Below are 22204 nucleotides of genomic sequence, written 5' to 3'. Positions count from 1 at the left end.
TTTCCTCATCGTGTGGCTGACTGGGGACCTCTGCTGTTGGAATGGAGGATTTGCAGCTTGGCACTTCTTGCACCTTCCTTGACCTCCAAGTCTGGGATAGGATTCCAAACCTGGAACTATGGGCAGAGAGACAGGAACATTACTCACTGTGTAACCTTGTTCCGTTACAGTCAAACCCAATTTGTCAAATACTACTCGGTTTTATCAAGTATATATTTTTAAGTGATTTCAGTTGTAGATCTAATCATTCACACACTGGCCCGAGAATTCCGAGGAAGCCAAACTGAAGCACAACACAGAAAAGGAAAATACTGCAACCACTGGAAAAATGTTAGAAATATCCAGCTGATCAGGCAATATTTGTGGAGAGAGAACCTGATTATCCTTTTGGGTCATTGCCTTTTTGTCAGAACAAGTTTGTCTGAAATTTACACCTAGAAATTGTGGGCGGCACGGTGGCACAGTGGTTAGCACTGCTGCCTCACAGCACCTGAGACCTGGGTTCAATTCCCGCCTCAGGCGACTGACTGTGTGGAGTTTGCACGTTCTCCCCGTGTCTGCGTGGGTTTCCTCCGGGTGCTCTGGTTTCCTCCCACAGTCCAAAGATGTGCAGGCCAGGTGAATTGGCCATACCAAATTGCCCATAGTGTTAGGTCAGGGGTAAATGTAGATGTAGGGGTATGGGTGGGTTACGCTTCGGCGGGGCGGTGTGGACTTGTTGGGCCGAAGGGCCTGTTTCCACACTGTAAGTAATCTAATCTAGAAATGAATTTGCCAAAATGCTTTTTCTATTCTGTACTTGATGAAGTGCTTGTTTTATGTCAGCAGCCCAGTGGCTTGCCGGAACAAACACTTCAGAGGGAACGGGCTGGATTTTCCCTTTTATTCTGGGAGGGTCAAGCTGGGCCACTTAAGTTCTTTCATAGAGCAACCCTTCCCCTTGAATTGGGAGGCTTACTAGGGCATGTCAATACCCAGTAGCTCAGTGCTGCCTTACGGTGCCAGGCACCTGGGTTCACTTCCAGTCTCGGGCAACCGTCTGTGTGAATTTTACACGTTCTTCCCATGTTTGCATGGGTTTCCTCCGGGTGCTTCAGTTACTTCCCACAGTCCAAGGATGTGCAGGTTGGGTGGACTGGTCATGTTAAATTGCCCATAGTGTCTAGAGCTATGCAGATTAAGTAGTTTCGCCGTGGGAAAAGCAGGGTTACAGGGAGAGGCGGGAGATCTGAATGCGATACTGTTCAGAAGGTTGGTGTGAACTCGATGGCCTGAATGGCCAGCTTCCACACATGTAGGGATTCTATGTCAGAGAACAGTTTAAAATCAACCACGTTGCTTTGGATCTGAAGTCACAAATAGGTCGACCCAGATAAGAAGTGTGAATTCGATTGTTGTAACATTAACTGACAACTTAATGCTCACTATCATGGAGATTAGCTTTCAAAGACAGATTTATTGGTTGAATTCAAATTCTAGCCCCTGGTGGGGGATTTGAATCCATGGGCCCAGAGTGTTAGGTTCAGTCTCTGGATTGCCAGTCCTTGACATTATCACAATGTCACCACCTCCCTGGAGGTCACATTCCTAACTTTTGAAAGTCAGCCCACTCACATAAAACCTCCACCTTCCAGAGTCAGGGTGGGCTGGAGTTGTGGCTCCTGTTTCCTGAAACAACAGGCCCAAGGTAGAATGGAGTTGGACAGATACCGAGGACCTTAGAAGGCTAAAGGCCTACTTTCCTTCCATGAGACTGTGACTCAGTTTTCAACCCAGTTGTAGGCTTCCTGGACCCTCTTGCCAATCCTCCCCCACATTTTCTCCATATCCCAGATACAACTCTGTGCCCCCAATGCATCCTTAATGCCCATTCACCATTATCTATTCTGTACAGACCATGAACGAGAGACTAACACAGGAAAGTCTTTGAAAGCTGAGGTCAATCTTGTTAAAATCTGGAGCCTTATTTATGGTTTATAATCACAAACAAATTGTAGAATTCCTTCCACAGCTATGTCAACAACCTGTGCTGAGCTAAATTCACTAGTAGGTTTGGAACTCAATCATGCATTCATAATGGGATTAAATCGCAGAACTGAATAAATAAATCTGATAGAGCTCATCACAATGCAGCCTGTGTGGCTGGCTGACCAGATGTCCAGGATTCCACTTCATTTGTTTTAAAGGCTCCCATGCAATTCCAGATGATTTTTAAAAGCTCGACAGATTTCTGTACTGCACTTTACATCAATGTAAACCTCAATACACTGTCTAGGTGACTCCTTTGATTTGGATTTAGATTTCGATATTATTAAATGCTGAACAGCACTTTATCTACAAGACAGAGTATTGTAATGCATGTGAACCATGTAAATGTAAAGGCACTTACCTTTCTAAGGATTGTCACTCAATTGAAAACATGCTAAAAGCATCATGGCATTAGATTATTATACTTCAAGTTGGCAGACTTATCTGTTGAGAAGTTCCCCACTCCATAACAGCCTTCCTCCAAATTTCACAAACTTTGCATTGTTCATTGTTCCTACATACTTGGAAAACCCACTGACCTTAATGAAAACACCAGTGTCAGGGACAATTGCATTTGTAGTCTTAACGTTACTTTGCCTAAGGTCATGCTCACCATGTATCCATTGCGGGGGGAAAAGGAATCTGCTGTGAATTGGCTGCTAGTAGAAAATTGCAATCGCAAATGCAGCCACTTTGGACCAGACGACATGGGTTTACTAAGCATTGGAAAGAGGTGTTATGTGATTTTTTAACTTTGTACACCCCAGTCCAACACCAGCATCTCCAAATCATTGGAAAGAGAGAGTCTGGTACAATAGAACTGGTACCCACTCTTGGTACAGTTGGAAACTTGGATTTAATTGGCTGTAAGGACGTAATTTTCTTTGCTGAAGACAGCTTGGCATAGGTATATAGGTTCTGCTGTGCAGTGAGAAATATAATATTACCCTCTAAAGATTGAGTGTATAATTTATTTTGAGCCAGTGGCCTTATCATCCCTATAGTTCCAATCCTGCCTGAACTAAGTACCTTTTGGGTGTAACTGTCAACTATTGACTGGATTCGCAATCTTACTTCTGTATTCCAAGAAACTCTGTTTATCCTAACTAGGAGTAAGTTCAGCGTTTGTGTCCATATGTTTATTGACCTGCATTGGATCCTGGTTCAACAACACCTCGTTCTATTTTTACTTTTCACCCTTCTATTCAAATCCTTCCATGGCCTTTTCCTTCCCTATAGTGAATAGTGAAATGTGGTCAAAGGAGCTAATATTTTGTAAGTTTCAACATTAAAACTGTGTTGGCTTTTTGTTGTCTTAGTGCGTACCAAATTTGGAGTGCTCAACCTTTGGCCTGAAATGTCCACTCTGTTTCTCTCTCTTCAGATGCAGCCATGACTGTTGAGTGTCTGCAGCATTTTCTGTGTTTGCTTATTTCTGATTGTCTGCACTTGGGAGTTTTTAAACTCCACTGTTTAAAAACTTTCACTGCATGATCCTTCACTACCATCTAGTGGTCAAAATGTTTATTACAGATAATACTGGGAAAGGGCAAAATACCACCTTCTGAATGACTGTCTCCTCGATACATAGTGTAATGATCTCGGTGTAATGATCTCCTCAAAGACATTTTACTCTTTCCCCTCAATCAGGTTGGAATGGTAATTACAGCAATGTGTGGCCTGTGTTTCAAATGGATGTAACCTGCTAAGTTAGTTATGGTTCAGATGGTAGCACAACTGTTTTTATTCTTTTGTTTCTCACATGGGTTTTGTTCCCATTCCTGTTCCAATGGATGAGGAAGTAAGTTGATGGCGGTGTAATGATCTCTCCAGTTCATTGGCAGTTCTTCTGTGGAATCTTTAGGACTTGGTCAGCTTATTTTAAGGAAATTTAAGGAGAAAATGTTAACACTATAAATTTTAAATTACACTTGTGGAAGTTTCTGGATCAAACACAAATGTAGCACTGTTTACCTTTTTGCATAGCTGTGACTAACTGGTGTGTTCTGTTTTAGCCACAGGAAATGAGTAGCAAGTCCAAGATTTGTGCCAACGTGTTTTGCGGTGCTGGAAGGGAGTGTGCAGTGACGGAGAAGGGAGAACCCACTTGCCTGTGCATTGCAGTAAGTTTACTCATTTGTTGCTCTGCCCTGTTCTTGAACTGAAGGAAAGTTAAAGGAATCCTCTCGTTCTGAAGGTGGGAGGGCATTTAGTGGGCTGATGGATGCCAGAACCTTTCCACCTTTCACCTATGCCCGAGTTAATTTGTGGGCAGAAAGCCCAAGTTCAACCTTTAAATTGAAGTCCTTAAGTGATCAGTTCGTGAGCACTGAAGGCGTATCCAGTGCCTGTGTTGCAGTTGCCTCCACTCCAGGCACGGTGAAAGAGAGTCCGCCCATCTAACTCAGAAACCGGTTTGCACATTTGGAGGTGTTTGGACCTCTTCTGTGCGCTGATTCATATGCAGTTAAGGGGCTCATAACTGAGGCTATTGCAAGATCCACCCTAGAATTCATTTTCATCCATATTGTAAAGATATTTTATTATTTTTCTGTATGTTTAATTGTAGACTGAAGTGAGAAAAGAATTGCTTTGAAACCAAGGATAATTATATGACTGTAACATATTTTCCGAGCAAGTAAGCAGACACTCATTGTAAGCAGGAGAAAGTGAGGACTGTAGATGCCATAGATCTGAAGGACTTATGCCCGAAACGTCAATTCTCCTGCTCCTCAAAGGCTGCCTGACCTGCTGTGCTTTTCCAGCACCATGCTCTTGACTCATTGTAAGCAGTGTTTACACAGCTGCTTGTTGAGCATTGGTTAAAGTGTAGTTGCAGTCCATCTGAGGTGGAGGGTTGTGTCCAGCTGGAGATTTGGTTCATATGAACAGCTAATTGGTTTGTGGACTTGGTGTCCAGTTATCGATGACAAAGGCCTTCTGCTTGCCAACAGCTTTGTGATTGGTTCACGGGTAGCAACAGCTTGGAATGGTGAACAAGGAACAGAGAACTTTTCAGAGCTTTCTCTCCTCCGCAGTTAAAGCTCCTTTAAGGGTGAAGAAAGCCTCTTTATCTTTTCTTCAGCTGTTGCTGTAAACTGTCACTTTTAATTAATAAACAAATAAGTGGACAAGCCACCCTATGCCTCTTGCAAACCAATGTCTCTCACTGTCTCATCAGGCTAGGGGTTCAGTAGGGAAAAGCCAGGAACTCTTAAAAATGGCATGCAAGCCTATTGAAGCTACAACACAGGATTTACATGCATACTGGAAAGAGGAGCACGTGACTTCCCCCAATAAAATGGTCAGATCAAAGCTCTGCTGTGCTATCATATCTACTTGTGAATTTTTGTGGTGTCAAAATGTTTTCCAACATGAAAAGAAGTCCTTTGCCCCATTTGTGTCCACACTACTCATCAAGCACCCATGTACTTTAGTACCATTTTCTAGCACCAGGCCATAACCTCGCCTGCTATGGCATTTCAAATGTTCATCTAAATACTTCTTAAATGTTGTGATGGTTCCTGTGTCTACCAGCCTTTCAGACAGTGAGTTCCAGAAACCCACTGACTTCTGGTTGAAAAGAAATCTTCCTCCAGACCCCTCTAGACCTGCAATCCTTTATCTTAACCCCCTAGTTTTTGACCCCTTTCTTCTAAAGGGTTAAGTTTATTCCTATCTACTCCATTGATGCTCCTTGTAACTGTGTACATCTCAGTCAGCTCACCCCACAGCCACCTTTTGTTCTAAGGAAAACAACCCTAGCTTATCTAGTCTCTGAAGCTCCAGCCCAGGCAACATCCTGGTGAATCTCCTCTGTACTCTCTCCAATGCAATCACATCCTTCCTGTATTATGACAACCAGAACTACACAAGAACTATATCTTACGTTATATACAGCTCCATCATAACCTCTCTGCTCTTGTATTCAATGCCTTGACTAATAAAGGCAAGTATCCTATACGTCATCCTAACGGGACAGGTAGTAAGGCAGTGACTGTCTTCAAGGATTTGTAGACTTGCACATCAAGATCCTTCTGATTCTCTGTTTAATTTCTAGAGTCCCATAATTTGTCTAGTGTTACCTGGTCTTTTTGGACCTCCCAATATGCAACTCCTCACACTTTTCAAATTAAGTGCCATTTACCCATCTATATTGACCGATAGTGGTGGACTTCCTTCCTCATTATTTAATACACATTTTTGTATCATCTGGAAACTTACTGATCAAACCGTTTAGATTCATGTCGAGATTGCCAATGTACAGCACAGGAAACCAGCAGGGAACCCTGCAGTACACCACTGGAAACAGGCTTCCAATCACTAACCTACCGTCACTGAGCCAATTATGGATCCAGTTTGCCAAATTACCCTGGATCCCATCAGCTCTTACCTTTTTCAATATGATCTTCTCTGACAAAGGTTTGCTGACTATCCTTGATTAATTCTTGCCTCTCCAAGTGGAGATTTATTCTATATCTCAGAATTTTTTTCCTAAAGGATTGGCGGCACAGTGGCTCAGTGGTTAGTACTACAGCCTCACAGCGCCAGGGACCCGGGTTCGATTCCAGCCTTGGGTGACTGTGTCGAGTTTGCATATTCTCCCCGTGTCTGTGTGGGTTTCCTTGGGTGCTCTGGTTTCCTTCCATAGTCTAAGGATGTGCAGGTTAGGTGAATTAGCCATGATAAATTGCCTATTGTGTTCAGGGATATGTAGATCCAGTACATTAGTCAGGGGTAAATGTAAAGTAATAAGGAATGGGTCTGGTGGGATACTCTTTGGAGGGTCGGTGTGGACTTGTTAGGCCTAATGGCCTGTTTCCCCACTGTTGGGATTCTATCCCTATTACTAGTGTTAGTCTCGTTGGCCTGTAGTTCCCAGTATATCCCCATCTTGAATAATCCTTAATCCCGTCACCTGATTCTTAGAATAATGCTACCACATTCACTGTCCTTCAGTCCTCTGGTACCTCTCCTCCCTTACCTTGCGCAGCCGCCTGGGATACATGAGGCCTAGGGACTGATTCAATTTAAAGCCTCCTAAAACCCCTAATACCTTCTCACTGTTAATGTTAGTTTGTTCAAGTATATACTGCAGTGCCCCTCTTTGATTTTGATACCTGTATTGGCCTTCTTGATAGCCAATGTAGTTGCAAAGCACTGATTAAAAACTTCGCTATGTTTTCTGGCTCTGCTCATCATATGCCTCTTTGGTCCCCAGTGGTAGGCAGACAGGCAGCACCATCTTTAGACAGACAACTGCTTCCCAGCACCTGAGCATCTTGGCAGCATTGTGCTCTCTGTACCACCTAGAGGGGGTATTCATAGGAAAGCAAATGTGATGTTAGCATTCATTTCAAGGGAGCTAGAATATAAGGGATGTACTGCTGAGGCTGTGTAATGCTCTGGTCAGACGGCATTTAGAATATTGTGAGCACTGTTGAGCCCCGTAGCTAAGGAATGATGTGTTGGCATTGAAGGGGGTCTAGAGGAGTTTTACAGAATGATCCTGGGAATGGAGGGCTTGTCATATGAGGAGCAGTTAAGGATTCTGGGTCTGTACTCGATGGAGTTTAGAAGAATGAAGGGCGGATCTAACTGAAACTTACGGAATACTGAAATGCCTGGATGGAGGGGACATAGAGAAGGTGTTTCCACTAATAGAAGAGACTAGGATCAGAGGGGACAGCCTCCGAGTGAAGGAATGGCCATTTAGATCTGAGATGAACCGAAATTTCTTCAGCCAGAGGCTGGTTAATCTGTGGAACTCCATGTCACCAAAGGATATGGAGGGCAATTCATTGAGTGTGTTTAAGTCAGAGATATATAGGTTCTTGATTAGTAACGGGTTATGAGGAGGAGGCAGAGAATGGAGTTGAGGAATATATCCACCATGATCAAATGGCATAATTCTCTCCTATATCTTGTGGTCTTATGAAACTCCATCTAATCAAAAAGTCAAAGAGTGTTACATGAAGGTTGTAAGTTTGCTCGCTGAGCTGGAAGTTTTGTTCTCAGGACGTTTCATCACAATGCTAGGTTAACATCATCAGTGAGCCTCCATTGAAGCACTGGTGTCCTATCCCACTTTCTATTTGTGTGCCTTGGTCTGTTGTGGTGGGTGATATCATTTCCGGGTCTGTTTCTGAGGGGTTGGTAAATGGAGTCTAAATCGATGTGTTTGTTAATGAAGTTCCGGTTTGATTGCCAGGTTTCTAGGAATTCCCATGTGTGTCTCTGTTTAGTCTGTCCTAGGATGGATGTATTGTCCCAGTCAAACCGGTGACCCTGTTCTTCTGTGTGTATGGAGACCAGTGATAGTTGGTCATGTCTTTTGGTGGCTAGTTGATGCTCGTGTGTGCTGGTGGCTAATTTCCTGCCCTCAGTCCAGTGTAATGTTTGTTACAGTCCTTGGAGGGTATTTTGGAAATGACATTTATTCTGCGGGTTGTTGGTATAGGGTCCTTTAGATTCATCAAGAGCTGCTTTAGTGTGTTGGTAGGCTTGTGGGCTACCATGATGCCCATGCCATCAGGAGAGCTGCAGACCAGCATTTACAGGAAAGCGACACACACGGACCAGATACTCAACTACAGGAGCAATCATCCCAACACCCACAAACAGAGCTGCATCAGGACATTATTTAAATGAGCCACAACACCCTGCGGCACCCAGGAACTACAAGAGGCTGAAGAGAAACACCTACAATGTATTCAACAACAACATGTATCTGCTAAACACAGTCTGCCGATTCCTATAGAACAAACCAAAACAAAAAGACACAACAGGCCAAGAGGCTGTAGCCACCCTGCCATACATTAAAGACACCTTAGGGATGACAACTAGACTATGGCCCCTTGGCATCATGGTAGCCCACAAACCTACCAACACACTGAAACAGGTACTGCTGAATCTAAAGGACCCCGTACCAACAACCAGCAGAAGGAACGTCATATACAAAATATCCTGCAAGGACTGTAACAAACATTACATTGGACAGATGGGTAGGAAACTAGCCACCAGGATACATGAGCACAAACTAGCCACTAAAAGATATGACCAACTATCCACTGGTATCCATACACACAGGCAAAGAGGGACACCAGTTCGACTGGGACAATACCTCCTTCCTGGCACTGGCTAAACAGGGACTTGCACGGGAATTACTAGAGGCCTGGCGTTCAAACCGGAACTCCATTAACAAAATATCGATTGGGACCCCATTTACCAACCTCTCAGAAAAAGAACCAGAAGTGATATTACTCACCATAATAGACTAAGACACACAAATAGCAAGCAGGACAGAGCATCAGCACATCATCGGAGGCTCACTGATGATGTTACCTAGCATGGTGACGAAACATCTGAAAACAAATCTACCAATTCAGTGAGCAAACGTACAACCTGAACCACAACCTGAGCTACAAATCTTCACAAAAATCGCAAGGTTACATGAAGTCACACAAAGTAATTAATAATTAAAAAGTCAAGCAAGATCTGATGAGTCCATGTGATAAAACCATTCAATAGTTTTTAAGTTTGATTTCTGGACTCGCTGCAATCTCGGATAAAAGCACAGGGAGAGCAGGCCATTCATGGCGATGATACGAGATTGCCAACCCAAGAAACATTCCTGGAGGCGAAACAGTCATATAACATTGCTATTGAGTAAGGAGAATTTAAATCCAACAAAGTAAATATAGACATTTAGAACTAAAAAAAGCTGAGAGTGTAGGTGTGTTTGGTCAGTCATTGGCTCGTACAAAGTTGCATTAAACTTGTGGATCTTCATTTGTGGAAAAGTTCTCAGATGACTGCTCCCATTTGGAGAAACTTATACGTGGAATGAGTCCACCTAAAATAAGTGCTCTAATTTCTCCAAATAGTAATTTTAAAACGACATGCCTGAACATAGTAAAATGCCTTAATATCTTTTTGTTTGTTTTTACTTAGAAAAGTATGAAAACTTAAAGCAAAGACAGCTCATTTCATAAAGTGCGATAGACATATGTTGATAAATGTTGTGCTTGACAGCTCTCACTGAGCTGAGGAATATAACAAGTGCCTTGCCCTTTCTCAACATCAGGATGCTCTGTGAAGCGGACTTATTAAAATTCATTTATCAGGACTTCAAAGAATTAAACAAGTAATTATGGGATTGGATATCAGAAAGAAAACAAAAAAAATCAATGATGCTTAAGAGGACAATAGCCCGAAAGGTCACATGTTCTCTCAAAGGGTCATTTATCAGTTTCAGTTTCCAAAATAGCCAGGAATGTGTTTCACACTTAAAGGTTGAGCTGAAAATATAACAGGGGATGGTTTGATCTGCAACAGACATTGTAGAATTTATTGTTGTTAGGAATGCCTGATAAATGCTTTGTGTTTCTCTATTTAACCTAACCAAATGAACAGCTTGGTTAAATAGCCAGAGAAATACTTTACAAACATATTAAACATTTATCAACAAATTCTACAATGTATGTTGCATATCAAACCATCCTTTGGAAATAGAAACAGTCATGTGTATATTCAGTTTCTTTCTGCCATCTTGGTTAATTGTAACTTAGAGTCATAGAGTCATAGAGATGTACAGCACAGAAAAAGACCCTTTGGTCCAACCCATCCATGCCGACCAGCTATCCCAACCCAATCTAGTCCCTGAAACTTAAATTTGTTACCAGGGCTTTTTACAAGGAAATCTCTTGTCAGATCATGGGTATGATGAACCATTCTCTATCTTGGGTGCCCAAGTGATGTGATATTATTGTACATGCCTTTTGCTTTGGTTTTAGGCCAGGTAAAGGCCAGTTTGGGCCTCTTCTACAGTTAAAGCGAAAAAATGTCCATTACATGCAGGCACTGGGTTTGCCAATCCCCAATGTGCCCACAGAGTCATCTGAGATTAAAAAACATCCCCCATACATTTTTATTTCCCAAGTTCCCAATGCAATTGTGAGCATATTGCATATTGGCCTAAGGATGAGTGGGGCACATGCCACATGCCAATGATAGATATCAGTGAATAAGTACGGTGATGGGCCTGATGACCAATCCTGCCTTATTTAACACAACTCCACCAAAACCAGGTCAATTCAGTGAAGGAGGCAGGGTGTGACATTCTGCAGGGTGTGGAACATAAATGAAAATGGTAAGATCAACACATTATGAAAGTACAATATTTCACAGTACCCTGTGATTTAGAGTCATAGAGATGTACAGCATGGTAACAGACCCTTCGGTCCAATTCGTCCATGCCGACCAGATATCTCATCCCATTTGCCAGTACTTGACCATATCCCTCTACAACTTTCCTATTCTTATACCTATCCAGATGCTTTTTAAATGTTGTAATTGTACCAGCCTCCACTACTTCCTCTGGCAGCTCATTCCATACACGCACCACCCTTTGCATGAAACAGTTGCCCCTTAGGTCTCTTTTATAACTTTCCCCTCTCACCCTAAACCTATGCCCTCTAGTTGTGAACTCCACCACCCTCTCCATGCCCCTCATGATTTTATAAACCTTTGATTTAGTGAATGTGAAATGGTTAGTTGATAAATTTAGGCTGTAGAGCAGATTAAGTATGTACTCAAGAAATATGTTGGATATTCGTTTTCAACAGTATTGTAAACTCAAGCATATTTTATCTCTAGTTATGATGACAGACTGTGAGCTTGAGTGTACATGGACTGCAAATTCATAGTGGAATGAACTCTCATTGCTTTCTAATGCAGCTGTATTTTTTATTTAAGGAATGCAAGCATCACAAGAGAGTAGTTTGTGGAAGCAATGGGAAGACTTATCGTAACCACTGTGAACTGCACCGTGATGCATGTCTGACTGGTATGAAGATTCAGGTCGCTCACGATGGCCATTGTGAAGGTAAACCAGGAAAAATCATTGCTTTTGAGTTCAGTGTTTCACATGGGACAGCAACATGGACTTTATTTGAAGTAACACATCATGAATGAAGATGTACAACTTATTCATGGATTCCTTTTGTGTTTCTTTTACAGAAAAGAAGAATGAAAAAGTAGCAGCCAGTAGTCCAGGTATAAAATAGCGACTATTTCTGTGGGACATTAATGCCTGTGTAACTATCCACATCTAGATGGGTTAGCGAGGATTTCAGTCACATTTTGGTATCATTCACAATGAGACTGAAGAAAAGTCTCTTTTCCTCAGCTTATGGAGACCAACATCTGTTATGGGACCATTGAGATTTGCCAATAATGACTGGTCTTTGTTTGCATCCACTATTTATTGCTGCATGTAAGGTGGACTAGGAAAAATTACAATTCCATATTCAGTGAGACGGGCAGTGTTTGGTTGGAATGGTTTTACTGGTTAGAATAGTTTGCTGCAGTTTAAACACCATCAAGGAAATGAGTGAATATATATATAAAGCAAATTCTCATTTTAAAAACTGAGCACGCTTGACACTTGTGACCCAGAACAACCGATTCCAATTAAATAATGCTCTGGGCCCTTGAGCTCAGAATTAGTCCAATTACAGCATCAGCTAATAATTATGCAAACTGTGTATTATTATTCATGCCAGATTTTGAGAAAATCTAAGTGCTGCACCAATTAACTGTTTGAAATGGGCTTTGAATTTCTACTGTTAACTGCTGGAGAGAGAAAATACTGTGCTGTGTACTATTATAATTAATGAGCAATTGTATGGAATTCTTTATCATTTTAAATTTTGAATTTTTTTAGATTTAGAAGCATTGTTCTTTCAGTATTCTGGCTGGTGAGATTCTGCTTGATTCCAAAGCAAGATGATCATAAAACCATTGTTAATTGTTGCAAAAACCCATCTGGTTTATTGATGTGCTCTAGGGAAGAACTTCTGACATTTTTATTCACATGGGACATGGGTGTCACTGGCTGGCCGGCATTTTATTGCCCATCCCTAGTTGCCCATGAGAAGGTGGTTGGTGAGCTGCCTTCTTGAACCTCTGCACCCCATGTGCAGTAGGTTGACCCACAATGCCATTAGGGAGAGAGTTCCAGGATTCTGATCCAATGACACTGAAGGAACTTTGAAGTCAGGGAATTTCCAAATGGTATTGTTCCCGTGTGTCCCTTGTCCTTCTAGATGAAAGTGGTGATGGGATTGGAAAGTTCTATCTCAGGACACTTGATGAATTCCTGCAGTGCGTACATGTAAATAGTACACACTGCTGATACTAAGCATCAGTGATGGAAAGAGTGAATCTTTATGGATGTGGTGTCAATGAAGCAGGCTGCTTTGTCCTGGATGGTATCAAGCCTCTTGAGTGTTGTTAGAGCTGCACCTATCCAGGCAAATGGGGAGTATTCCATCACACTGCTGACTTGTGCCTTGTAGGTGGTGAACAGATTTTGACGAGTCAGGTGAATTACAGGATTCTTAAACTCTGACATTTTTGTAACCATTGTATTTATATTGTTAGTCCCATTTCCTCCCAAGTCCCCAAAGCCTGACCAGGGTCTAAAAGGCATAAGTCAGGGGTATGATGCTATACACCCTATTTGCTTGGATGGGTGCAACTCGAACAACACTTGAAGCTTGACACCATCCAGCACAAAACAGCCCACTTAATTAGCACCGTATTCACAAACATTCACTATCTCGTACTTCTGTTCAGTAGCAGCACTGTGTACCATCTACAAGATGCACTGCAGAAATTCTCCAAAGCTTCTTAGACAACATCTCTCAATCTCAATCTCACAAACAATACCATTTAGAAGGACGAGAGCAGCAGATACTTGAACACACTATCACTTGCAAATTTCAGTCCAAGCCACTCACTATCCTGACCAATTAATATATTGCTGTCCCTTCAGTGTTGTTGGGTCAAAACCTGGAACTCCCTCCCTGATGGTACTGTGGGTCTACCTACAGCACATGGACTGCAGCGATTCAAAAAGGCAGCTCACCACCACCTTCTCAAAGGCAATTAGGGACGGACAATAAACGCTGGCTGGCCAGCAACACCCATATTCTATGAATGAATAATATGAAAAGAAATCTTGTATTTAATTAACAGATTGAAGAGATTAACACAGGTGAATCAATGTTGTTTATGTAACCAGTTCGATATCTGCACTGCACTAATTAGAGTGGAGCTCAGTAGCTCGGATGACATTATCACATTGTCTAGAGTAAGGTAAGCAGAACATATATAAGATCAGTACTGACCTAACATGGAAGATATTTGAATGGCACATCAATTCCGGGTTTGCATCTGTGAAATGTAACTCTAAAAGATTTACTGTGTGCATTAGTTTGACCTTCTGATCTATGTACATTAACAGTTTTTAGAGAACAGAGAAAGATGTCTTCTTGTGACATTCCTGCATTCAATATACACAATGTACTGTGAATTTCTCATAGCTTCAAATCATGTTATGGCTTTAGTTTTGCATCCATGGATGTGCAGAGAGGTTCGTTAGCAGTATGATTTAGGGTAGCAACATTAGCACATTTGCAATTTACTACAGCAGTTCCTATAAAGCAAAGCAGTCCAACCCAAAAAGATCTTGCTGTTTTTAATCCTACATTGTTGCCATATTGCAGTGGTTAAAGATTATAGTAAATGTCAATTAGCTTGGTATTTCTAACGCCTGACTGAACCTGCAGTGAACTGCACCAGTTGTAATGAGTAAGAGCAGCTCAGATTACAGCTTGATATTTCAAATATTCTTAATTAAGAGGAATTTTGTAACTGTCAGCTGTTTCTGTGGAAATGACTGCTAAATCTCCAGAAATTGATGAGATTTTTTCCAGAGGTACCTTTTTATTGAGAACTGATTATAATAATCACAGCTTAGACTCTCAATCCTACCCATAGGCTTATGACAGCCTTTTGGCTTCAAGCAAGTTTTAAAAGGTTTGTTGTGGATACAAAGTTTAAACATTAGATTATTGCTGTCACTCAAGTCCAGAGTATCTTTAATATATTATGGCACACTTGGTTCATTGCTTTGCAAGAGAGATAGCGAAACATGAGAAAGCTTCTTTGTTCTGATTCTCAACATTGTGATGTATGATCTATGTTAGGTTTAAAGGGCTTGTAAGTTTTTATTAGAATTGTTGCTAATATTATAGTTCATATTTTGGGGTTCCATCTAAGTGTGCAAACACTAAATTAGAGACAAGATACAATTGATTAATATTTGGGGTAAAAACAATGACTGCAGATGCTGGTCTCCTCTACATTGGGGAGACTGGTGCCTCCTAGCAGAGCGCTTTAGGGAACATCTTCGGGACACCCGCACCAATCAACCACACCGCCCCGTGGCCCAACATTTCAACTCCCTCTCCCACTCTGCCGAGGACATGGAGGTCCTGGGCCTCCTTCACCGCCGCTCCCTCACCACCAGACGCCTGGAGGAAGAATGCCTCGTCTTCCGCCTCAGAACACTTCAACCCCAGGGCATCAATGTGGACTTAAACAGTTTCCTCATTTCCCCTTCCCCACCTCACCCTAGTTCTAAACTTCCAGCTCAGTAACTGTCCCCATAACTTGTCCGGACTTGTCCTACCTGCTTATCTTCTTTTCCACCTATCCACTCCACCCTCTCCTCCTTGACTATCACCTTCATCCCCTCCCCCACTCACCCACTGTACTCTGTTACTTTCTCCCCACCCCCACCCTCCTCTAGCTTATCTCTCCACGCTTCAGGCTCACTGCCTTTATTCCTGATGAAGGGCTTTTGCCCGAAACGTCGATTTCGAAGCTACTTGGATGCTGCCTGAACTGCTGTGCTCTTCCAGCACCACTAATCCAGAATCTGATTAATATTTCGGACAAGTGATAGTTTATTGTAAAAAAAAGTCAACTGAAAACAAGTACTTTTTTTATTGATTCTTTCTTCATGGTCAAGCTGATTCTTCGTCATAAGCTTAACAACATTGCCCTCACTGCACCTCAACTACTGACTTCAGAGGCGTGGGACTGAGTAAGCCAGTCTATTATTTAGTTTGTAGGGCCTGTCAATTCCGGTGTATTTGGAGAAAGCACTACTTGCTGTTTTATGGTCTTTAGTTTTGAGTCTCAAAATGAAACGTATCCTATAATTTTGTTCTATTTTGCACATTGAGTTGTAAGTCAATGCCAGGTGAACAACCAACATCTGATTGAAGTTGTCACTCATAACTATTATTGTGCTATTTGGTCAGGATAATCATGGCCTGTTCCTTTGAACGAAGCCGTTGATTAACATCAGATCTTTTCTCCTGTAGTTGTCTGCTACCAGACAGACCGGGATGAGCTTCGGCGCCGTGTTATGGAATGGCTGGAGACTGAAATCATTCCTGATGGATGGTTCTCGAAGGGCATCAACTATACAAATATTCTGAACAAATACTTCACGGTAGGCAAGGCCTTGACCTCAACAAGATAGAAATAGTCAATGTTCCCTCTAAGCGTTAGCACACAGCAACTTGAACATTCCTGCTCAGCCTGCACTATTAGTCAGCTCTTTTAAGTCAGTGTGCACGTAGTGTCCACACAAAAAAAACATAAAGGGTCCACACTTCGATTTAAACAATTCAACAAGCATGTAAAAACTTAAGAGTATTTGATAGCAATTTGTCATGGGATTACAACTGAGCAAGATTGAATTACCATTCTATTACATTGTTTGTAATTATGTTAACATTTTTTTCCATTATGTAGTATTGCATGCAGAGCAGTACAGGTGAGGTGAAGTGAGATGAAAGTGCAGGAATTAAAAGTATATTGCATCATGTGATGCAGCAAATCAGTCTTAGATACACTCATAGAAATTATAATGTGGAAGAATGCTATCTTCGGAACAGCATCTTTAACGCTAGTTTGGATAGACTGCAATCTGTAGGGGTTCTTTGTTCTTTGTGTTTCATTATGTTATTTTGCGAATAAATGTTCGTCTGTTTTAAAATCTAGTAGTCAACCTAGCTATCTTACTCCAGATAAAGGGGTGTCCTTTACTAGGGTTTTTGAAAATCATGAAGGGCATAAATCAGGTGAATAGCAAAGCTCTTTTCCCTAGGATGGGGGCAGTTCAAAACTAGGGGTCGTATTTTTAGGGTGAGAGGAGAAAGATTGAAAAGGGATCTGAGGGGCAACTTTTTCACACAGAGGGTAGTTGTATGTGGAATGAACTGCCAGAGGAACTGGTAAATGCAGGTCCAGTTGCAACATTTAAAAGACATTTGGATAGGTACATGAATAGAAAGATTTACAGGGGTCTGGGCCAAATGCAGACAAGTGGGACTAGTTTAGTTTGGGAAACCAAGTTGGCATGGACTAATGGACTGAAGGGTCTGTTTCTGTGCTGTGTGACACTGTGACTCTATGACTATGATTCTATAATACATGCATCAATCAGCAACTTCTTCTCTTACAGTATAAATTGCTATTCCCTTTAAGACTTGGCATTCTCCTGGTTATCGTGATGATTACAAGATGAAGAACTACATCAGCAGCTGTCTTTTTCAGCAATATTCGAGTAGTGCTAAGTGGCTCTTTGTTTTAATATTTACCGGGGCTGTGCAAACAGTAAGGTGATGGATATTCAGTTGGAAAATCTGGTAGTACATGTTACCTGGGTGCCCTGCTAAAATTAGATGGAAAGCATTTCAATATTCTTTAAGCAAGTTTTGCCCTGACAATTGAAGGTCAAAATTAAAAATGCAATTTAAACTGAAAGCTCCGATCCCCTTTGAATGCTTCTATTGACGAAGCCACTTTCTGAGAGTCCATTTGGTCTCCCTACCCACCTTTGTTAAAAACCAAAAGTGAACAAGTGGGATCAAGTTTGATATTTGAAGAGAATTCTGCACCCTCCCCCAACAAACCCCATCATGAGGGATTAGTCTTCCGGGTGCTCACTTATTGGAAATGTGTAACAAGAATTGAGGTGTTTGATTTTGTGCTCATTAATTTCATCCTCTCAGTCAGATGAAACCTGCCAACTTCCATGTCCCAGAACGCAGAATATACTCTGCATTGCATTAGGAATGTTAATTTGTAAGAATTACCTCCTGTATTTTCCCCAGTGGAATAAAGTGCAAAAAGGGCATGTAGACCTTTTTTAGCATTTCCCATGTGATGCTGTCCCTGTCCTTCTCCCAGAATCACAGATACCTCTTCCCTGCCTTCACCCATTTTCCTGGCATCTTTCCATCTTTTCTTTCTTTGTATTTCTCTCAAAGTTTACTCCGATCTACGCTGAAATAGCGTTGACAGAAAATTAATTTTATTGTTGACTCAGTCTGTCCTGGCTTTATTGTTCCTTGAGAAATGGCGTAGAGGTTATGTTCTGTGAAAATCACAATGTGATATTGTTATCCAAGAAGGAAGATTGATCATTATCTTAGCCATGTTACAGACCTCTGTTATTACACTTAATGTGCAATGAAAGGCCCCCACAAGCAAAGCTTTCATTGTTGGCAAGGTTTTAGCTAAATACATCTGATAAGCTTGGTTACATGCTTAAGATTTTGGTTTGATTTATTACTGTCATGTGTACCAAGGTACAGTGAAAAGTATTGCCTTTCATCAAACAGGCAGTTCGTGCTATACAAGCAGATCAGGGTAACAGAATAGAGTGCAGGATACAATTTTACAGCTACCAAGAAGGTGCAGAGAGAGATTGACATTAACATTAAATAAGGGTCCCTTTAAAAGTCTGATACCAGCAAGGAAGAAGCTATTCTTGAATCTGTACATGTATAAAAACTTTTATATCGTCTGCCTGATGAAAGAGTGTATAACTGGGCTGGGAGAGGTCTTTAATTATGTTGGTTGCTTTCCTGATTCAGCAGGAAGTATAGATGCGGTCCGTGGATGGGAGGTTGGTTTGCGTGATGGACTGGGCTGTGTTCACAACTCTCCGATCCTGGGAAGAGCAGTTGCCATACTATTCTGTGATGCATCCAGCTAGGATACTTTCTGTGGTGCATCTACAAATATTTGTAGAGACCTGCTAAATATAACCTCCCAGTTCAATAATGCATGAAATTTTAGAGGACTTCTGTGACATCTGTATCTTTTTTGTGTGAATGTTGGAAGCTTTTAAACAATAATTAATGGCTGTATACAATAGATCGGTCAAATGTAAGAGAAAAGATAGGTGGATTTCTACCTGAACTGTCAGATGTGTTCATATATTAATTGCACTGCTTTTTTTTGTTCATTCACAGGACTTAGGTATCCCTAGCTGGGCCAGCATTTGTTTTTCTTACCTAATTGTTCTGCAGAAGGTGATGGTGAGCTGCCCTCTGACGGTTGAAGTCTCTGGTTTGTAGGGATACTCACAGTGCTGTTAGGAAGTCTCTGGTTTCGAGGGGAACTTATAGGTGGTGGTCGTACTCACATACATCTGCTGCCCTTGTCCTTACAGACAGTGATGGTCACTGGTTTGGAAGGTGCTAATGAAGAAGCCTTGGTGAGATACTGTCATGCACCTTGTAGGTGGCACACACAACTGCTGTGGTATGTCGACAAAAGGAGTAAATGTTGAGGGTGTTAGATGGAATGCCAATTAAAGAGGCTGTTTTGTCCTGGATGGTATCACTCTGACCTGGTATTGTGGCCATAGTATTTATATGACTGGTCCTGTTGTTTCTAATAAGTGGTAACTCTCAGTATGTCTGGTGAGAGACTCAGTTATGGTAATGCCATTGAACAACAAAGGGCAATGGTTAGATTCTCTGTTGATAGAGGTGGTTATTGTCAGGCTCTCGAGTGCCTGTTTCTCATTCCAAACCTGGACATGGACTGCTGTACTATCTGAGGAATGGTGCTGAACATTGCATAATCATTGGTGAACATCCCTACCTCTGACCTTATAATGGTGGGAAGATCATTGATGAAGCAGCTGAAGTTGGATTTTTGTCAAGGATATTATCATAAAGAACTAAGGGCTCTTGTGGCACAGTGTCCCTACCTCTGAGCCAGGAGGCCCAGGTTCAAGTCCCACCTGCTCTGAAAAGGTTGATTAGAAAATACTCTGAGGAACATCTGCAGGGATGTCCTGGAACTGAGATAACTGATCTTCAACAACCACCACCACCTTCACTTGTGTCAGGAATGACTCCAACCATTTGAGGGTTTTATGTGATTCCCATTGACTGAAGTTTTACTAGGGGATCCTTGGTCAAATGCAGCCTTGATATCAAAGCAGACACTCATGCTCCCTCTTTGCAAATCTGCCATTCTGTCTGTGTTTGACCAAAGTTTGTCTTCTCAAAGTGAGAAGTTCATCTTTCGGATTTCTGAAGCAGTGCCTCAGTAAATCATGACCCTCCAGGACCCGCTTCCCATCAGTTAGTTCCCTTGTGGCTCAAAATCCATGTTGAGAAGGGCACTCACTCAGGCATCCTCTGCAAGTGCCAGGAGCAACTGAATAATTCTAAAGAACTGTTACAGCCCAGCCAGCTAATTTGAAGTCAACTTTCCAAGCTCGGATCATGCAGGTCCATCCAACGAATTCATTCATCACTCAAAGATCAAGCATTCAGCTGCAGAATGGGACCAGCCCTAGTAATACTTTAAAAATACTGACATCCAACTTGCAAATAAAATTGTTTAAATATCTTCTGTCTCTGGAAATACTTTTGTGTTATTGGAGGTGTTCATGGATTTAGCAGAGGCTTTGCTGTATCCCTAGAGGAATGAGAGAGGATTTGGTAACATGTCCCTACAAAGCAGTAACAGGTCGGGGTAACTACAACATTAATGTCTCTGGATCAGCATAACAGGGAAATGAAGCATAGGGGAAGAGTGGACAAGTTCTGCAAACAAGGTCACACACAAGGAAATTGTCATGTCCTGTTGGATCTGGAAACTGGGAGATGAAAGGAGAGGGCAAAAGGAATCCAGCTTATCTCTCTGAGAGAAAGAGGAAGGACTGACAGCACATGTCTGGGAAATTGAATGAATTCTGTCAAGAGCCTCGGCAACCACAGAGAAGGAGAGATCTTTACTAAGGGAAAAAGAAAGCATGTACTTTTGCTATAATAAAACCTGTGTGATAAAGTTCTTGTATGGCTTTGTGACATTGGAATATTCATGCCTTTCAAAATCTTGTGTTTTGTATTACATCTTGAAGGTGACAATCTGGACATGAGTATGTATGAGATGCAAAGCTTGAGGTTTTATGTTTGTATGAGAGCGAACATGGATGAGGAATATGTCAGAAACAATCAACACTGTGGCAGTAATATTGTAGTAGTCAGTAAGGTCTCAGTTTATATTTGGTTCCTGCTTCACTTCAAATTCTTATGCTCACTGTTTTCTCCTCCATTGTTTTGGGGTAGGGTATTGTTTTGCTGTTCTGTTTTCAACAGTATTGCACTCGGGTTTGGCCTCGGAGGTCACTTTCTCTTTCTTGGTCTTTAGCATTTTAGGTATCCAAGAAAAAGGAATTCATCAGAAGTTAGTGAGCTTGAAGAATTTTTAGTACAAAGATATCTTTCATTTTAAGTTACTAACATAAGGAAGTTGGTGCCTGGGAATTTTGTTGTAAGCTGGATCTGATTGTTTAATATGATCTATAACTGTCATTTATTCTTTAGCACTCAAGTTATTGGCAGAAGTGCAGTATGAATTTAAATTAAGGGAATTGGCATGCAATTTTTTTGAAGGTAGATAAATCATTGAAACAAATAATATGAATATGGGGTTTGGAATAAAAAAAACTGAATGTTTTAATGAGAAAATTAATGAGATTGAATTTCCAGGTGGCTTCTGTCTCCTCAAACTTGGGACTTCTCCAGGGTTTCTGCAGATCTTCCTCCGCTTGTTCCTGTGCTGTCATAGATGCTTTCTAAGTGGAAGCAAACTCTACGTACAGCTGCTGCACCTGAGCTCTCCCTCTCCAGAAATCATTTTCTAAACACTATTTCCTGCGTTGCACCAGCTGCCTCAGTTATCTGTTAGGCCTCCAAATCTCTGTCTTTAGTTTTCCCTTGTATGTCCATACTGGATACTACATAAATATTAGACCATCTCAGGAAAACTAATGTTACCAGGCCGAGCACAACACGTCAAGTACTTCAAATGCATAAACTAGGGAGCCAACAGAATATACATTGGTAGCTTTTGGCCAGTTTCTCTGCAAACTTATTAAATTGTCAAGTCCCTTTAAAGCTGTACCTTGACCTTCAAAGCCAGCCTTTTTGTGCCTAGA

General features: G+C 41.6%; 1 protein-coding gene across 1 annotated transcript in view; it reads left to right on the top strand.

Moving 5' to 3' along the window:
* The window catches only part of fstl1b (follistatin-like 1b), a 114382-nt gene that overhangs the window by 65825 nt on the left and 26353 nt on the right, over nucleotides 1-22204 (top strand). Inside the window, exons 3-6 of the mRNA XM_072585311.1 lie at nucleotides 4044-4151; nucleotides 11785-11914; nucleotides 12049-12084; nucleotides 16269-16399. Coding sequence (XP_072441412.1) covers nucleotides 4044-4151; nucleotides 11785-11914; nucleotides 12049-12084; nucleotides 16269-16399 — 405 coding nt within the window. The remainder of the gene's footprint in view (nucleotides 1-4043; nucleotides 4152-11784; nucleotides 11915-12048; nucleotides 12085-16268; nucleotides 16400-22204) is intronic.

This window comes from Chiloscyllium punctatum, chromosome 15 (assembly GCF_047496795.1).
Source record: "Chiloscyllium punctatum isolate Juve2018m chromosome 15, sChiPun1.3, whole genome shotgun sequence".
In the NCBI taxonomy this organism is placed as follows: domain Eukaryota; kingdom Metazoa; phylum Chordata; class Chondrichthyes; order Orectolobiformes; family Hemiscylliidae; genus Chiloscyllium; species Chiloscyllium punctatum.
The sequence above is the reverse complement of the archived record's forward strand: the minus strand, read 5'-3'. Positions and strand labels throughout refer to the sequence as shown.